The 5,000-nt window shown below is 36.2% G+C and overlaps 1 protein-coding gene across 1 annotated transcript in view; it reads right to left on the reverse strand.

The window, feature by feature from the left end:
- Nucleotides 1-18: 18 nt before the first annotated feature.
- The window catches only part of LOC122244080 (E3 ubiquitin-protein ligase PPP1R11), a 29,326-nt gene continuing 24,344 nt past the window's right edge, over nucleotides 19-5,000 (reverse strand). The window contains exon 4 of the mRNA XM_043001890.2: nucleotides 19-2,241. Within this exon, the coding sequence (XP_042857824.1) occupies nucleotides 2,225-2,241 (17 nt within the window). The 3' untranslated portion in view covers nucleotides 19-2,224. The remainder of the gene's footprint in view (nucleotides 2,242-5,000) is intronic.

A 5,000-nucleotide genomic window follows, 5' to 3' on the forward strand; every position in this document is an offset into this window, starting at 1 on the left:
ATTCAAGATTTAAAAAAATAAATAAATAAAATTAAATTAAGAAATGTAATAACATGACTTCCAAAAGAACAAATAATTTAAGCAAGCACAATCTTCCATGAAATGCACACATATACAAGGGAAGGCAATCTAATAAAGGTAGTAGATGATATGCATGTGATGTATCCTAGTCGATACCAATTAAATAATAAAAGTTACTAGGCTACTAGGGAATGCAGTTTACATAAGCAATTGTGTGTATATATAGAAGCAGCTTGATCATCTAGGAATTAATATATTAGAAGAGAAAACATAAACAATATATTCTTTTAATTTAGCTTCATAAGAAGAAAAACGGACAAAATAGAAAAGCAAATATAAAAATGTTAAAGTTGATAACATTTTTGTATCTTTCATTACCATTTTGGAAAAACTTCCTTAGATTTGCCAAAACATAAAATCACTTTACTTTATCATGGTTACAGAATAAACTGATATTTAATAACATCAGAGTTAACTATTCAAACATTTACAATATACACCACTATTCAAAGCCTTATGTTGAAAATGTGTAAGCAGGTCAAACCATATGATATGAATTTTTTAGAAAAAAATGAAATCTGAATGCTACTGTTACTTAGCATGAGTTTGCCAAAGTCCATCCTAGATAATCAAAATACTCCTTTGGACAATAAAATGTAAGCACGAATACTGTTCAAGATGTGGAGGATTCACAAAGGCTTAAATTCCAAGACAAAAATCAAGCCACAACTGAATGCTAAGAGATATATTCAAGGTATAAACTGTGCATATAAAACTGACTACAGGTTTTCTAAATGTTTCATACTAATGTATAAATTTTTATAAGATATTAAATGAAAACTCTCCTCTAGGAAAGATGCTCATGCAAATTCCAGTCTTTCACCATGGTGACGAATACTGTCAAATTTATTGAGAAAATTCAGAACGAGCAGCTATGGTGTCCCTCCCCAGACACTATCCTTTCAGAGATTTTGCTACAAATAATTTTTTTTTACACTTTCTGTTCTCACTTTCACAGCTACTTCTCTACCAATTCACACCAGAGTCAAAACTAGAATCAACAGTTTACTGTGAGTGAGCCATCTTCCATTAGCATCAGTTGTGCTATCCTTTTATTTCATCAATTTTTCTTTCCATTTTATCTTTTATTGTAAGGAAAACAATTCAATTTTTAATTTTGATATATGCTTTAAATATAAAAAAGAGCTGATATTTACAATAAACTTTGCAATAAAAGTGTGAAGGCAAAGGAGAAATATTCATTGGGGCATTTTGTTATCGAAATAAAAATATCAGCGAGGTATAGTTTTGCATCTAAAGACTTAAACATGTTTTACTTGGAAATGCTGTCCCAACATCCACAAAGGGAAGTATCCTGAAAAAATATTTGAAGTGATCACTGACAGAAATAATAAAATTTAAAAGTAATGTTATACATCAAACAATCCAAGACAGCAAACAACTACAATGGGGTTCATTGCTAACACGTAAACATGAATCACATAATATACAATGAATGCATTTTTGGAATTTCTTTTCAACCACTGCTCTCTGGAATATATACAGAACCAAACAACATCCATCCAATAACATTTTATGTTTCATGAAATCTTCCTATCAAAAATATCCTTTGCTATAACACCATCCTCTCATCTCCATACACTAAAAACAAGTCCTTTAATACTGTAATTGACAGTACTATTTTGACAATCGGATAAGGAAATCTCTCGTTTTATATCAATACATAAATCCATTTACCCATTCTTTCCACACAAATTTAAACAGTATAGCATATTTTCAGATCCACAGGCCATACATTTTTACATTTTAATCTGTATTTCCTTGTTTTGTTCTTTATTTGGCATAGGACCAGAAGCACCAAAAATCAGCATAATGATGTACACCAAAGTGATAATACAGGATCCACACACTAGTCATGAACAATCCTTTGAATCTGAGGGAAGACCGGCCAATAAATAAGCTTTTGCATAGAATCTGTCCTTTGGCCAAGATTTAGCTGAAGGAACAACAAACCAAATGTATACCATGGATGACTAAGGGATTTGGTGCTTAAGATAAGGAAACACACTTAAAACTGCAAGTTGTTTAAATAATGCAGGAATACTCTTTCTTTTCACATCAAGGAGTAGAAGACTACTCAGTGCCCCCACAAAACACTCACAGGATTTCGTATATCCACTTTTCACTTCTCAGCTGATCCTGTAAGATGAAGAAATTATGACACAGAGGTTAATTGCCAAGCCATCATAACAATGACATACTATCCTTACACATTGCATTTAAAGCAGTATATGTATTCTTAAAGTATCCTATGCAAATTAGTGTATTCTGAAAAAAAGAGAGACATGAAAAACAAATTTCAACCTTTGATCCTTTCACGACGAACCACATCCTAAGATGTTCAGACTATGCAAGGCATCTTTGGATGTTTTGTGTGTTTTCTATTATTTTCTAATCTATGTAATGAAATATGAGTTAATATATGATATATTAGCAAAGTGATACTAATCAAATAAGCATTTGGTATAACAGGTATGACTGAAGAAGTAAATAGCTTGTCATTTCAACAAAAGAATAAAATACAGTACGATATAGATCTCAAGTGAATCAAAAGTGATCCATGAAGGGCATGGGGAGGGGGGAGGGAGGGAATACCCTTCACAGAAAGATTAAAAGAAGAAAAAAATGGTACCAATATCACAATTTTTTTTTTTTTTTTTACCAGAGAACATTAATTTTAAAATAAAAAGCTGATTTCAAAACTGTATGAGACATTTTTGCTACTCTACAACACTTACCTTTATAGGAATCATTCACTAATACAAAAACCTGATGTTAACAAAGTGATGTGAAAATGTGTAAAATGATTTCTGTAAATCTCTGGGTCTTTTCATGGCCTATACAATAATAATAATGCATTCTTGGTTATAAAAATATAAAATAAGAGAAAAAATTCAAGAAACTATCTATGTATATGTCAGTAGCATGTTGCTGGTTGTTTGCACTTTGTTGGTTGAAAAATATTCCTGATCAAATTTCTGTGGCTTAGGCAGCATGTGAGAGTCAGTATATGCCTTTCATGCATTTATCATAATCTTATGTGAATTGTAAAACCATTCCTCAAATCCTTGAGAACAGTGAAAAAAAGAAAGAAAGAAAGAAAGAGACACAATGAGCGATAACCAACCAGTAAGAGAGGAGAGACAACCAGATAGAGAAACAGCGAGAGAGACAAAAAAATAAATAAGGAGAAAAATAAACAGACAGAGAGACAGAGACAACCAAATAGAGAGAGAGAGAAAAAGAGATAGAAAGAGACACAACCAGATAGATAGACAGATAGAGATAAAATGAGAGAGAGAGAGAGACAACCAGATAGATAGATAGAGATAAAATGAGAGAGAGAGGGAGAGACAACCAGAAAGAGAGAGGGAGAGACAACCAGATAGAGAAACAGCAAGAGAGACAACAAAATATATAAAGAGAGAAAAAAAAAACAGACAGAGAACACCAAATAGAGAGAGAGAGAGAGAGAGAATCCGACAAAGAGAGAGAAAAAGAAACAATGAAATAGAGAGAGAGAGAGAAAAAAAAAGATAGAAAGAGAGACAACCAGATAGATAGATAAAGATAAAAAGAGAGAGAAAGAGAGAGAGAAAATGAGTGAGAGAGAGAGAAAGAAAATGAGAGAGAGAGAGAGAGAGAGAGAGAAAAAAAAAAAAAAACGAGAGAGGAGAGAGAGAGAGAGAGAGAGAGAGAGAGAGAGAGAGAGGAAAAAAAAGAGAGAGAGAGAGAGAGAGAGAGAGAAAAAAAAAGAGAAAGAAGAGAGAGAGAGAGAGAGAAAGAAAAGGAGAAAGAGAGAGAGAGAGAAAAAAAAAGAGAGAGAGAGGAACAAGAAAGAGAGAAAGAAAGAAAGAGAATATGGAAGAGAGAGAGGAAAGAGGAGGAGAGAAGAGAGAGAGAGAAGAAAGAGAGGAGGAGTGGAGAGAGAGAGAAAGGATGAGGGAGAGAAGAGGAGAGAGATAAAACTGAGAGAGAGAGAAGAGAGGGAGAGAGAGAGAGAGAGAGAGAGAGAGGAAAGGAGAGAAGCAGAGAGAGTGAGAGGGGAGGAGAGCAAGAAAAATGATCGGAGAGAGGAACCAAAGAAAAGTACACTTAAGGGAGAGAGAGAGAGAGAGAGAAGAGAGAAAAAGGAGAGGGAGAGAGAGAGAGAGAGAGAGTAGAAACGCGAGAGAGAGAGGAGAGGGAGAGAGGAGAAACGAGAGATGAGAGAGAGAGAGAGAGAAAGAGAGACCCGTGGGAGGAGAGAGGAGAGAGAGAAGAGGAGACGGAGAGAGAGGCGAGAGAGAAAAAGAACATGAGAGAGAGAGAGGAAAGAGAAGCGGGAGAGGATGGAGAGAGGACGGAGGAGAAGAGAATGAGAGAGAGAGAGAGAGGGAAGAGAGCGAGACAGAGGGAGAGAGAAATGCGAGACGAAGCGGAGAGAGAGGAGAACTGAGGGAGAGAGTAGTATATGGGAGAGAGAGAGAGAGAGAGAGAGAGCGCAGAGAGAAGGAGGGAGAGAGAGGGGGAGAGAGAGAGAGAGAGGAGAGAGAAAATGAGAGAGAGGAGAGAGAATAAGAGAGAGGAGAGGAAGGAGAGAGAGAGAGGGAGAAAGACCGATGAGTAGAGAGATGGCGTGAGAGAAAAGAGAGAGAGAGAGGAGTAGCGAGAGAGAGGAGAAGAGAAAGAAGGTAAGAGGGGAGAGAGAGAGGGAGAGAGGAAAGAGAGGGGAGAGGGAGAGTAGATAGATAGAGAAGAAAAATGAGAGAGAGGGAAAGAAAAAGGAGAGAGGGAGAGAGAGCGGGAAGCAGAGGAGGAGGTAGAGAGGAGAGAGAGAGGAGAGGGGGAGATAGAGGGGGAGGGAGGGGGGAGAGAGATGGGGAGAGAGATGGAGGAGAGAGAGAGCGAAGAGAGAC

Source organism: Penaeus japonicus, unplaced genomic scaffold (assembly GCF_977035675.1).
Source record: "Penaeus japonicus unplaced genomic scaffold, GWHDUDI00000001_assembly GWHDUDI00000020, whole genome shotgun sequence".
Classification (NCBI taxonomy): Eukaryota; Metazoa; Arthropoda; class Malacostraca; order Decapoda; family Penaeidae; genus Penaeus; species Penaeus japonicus.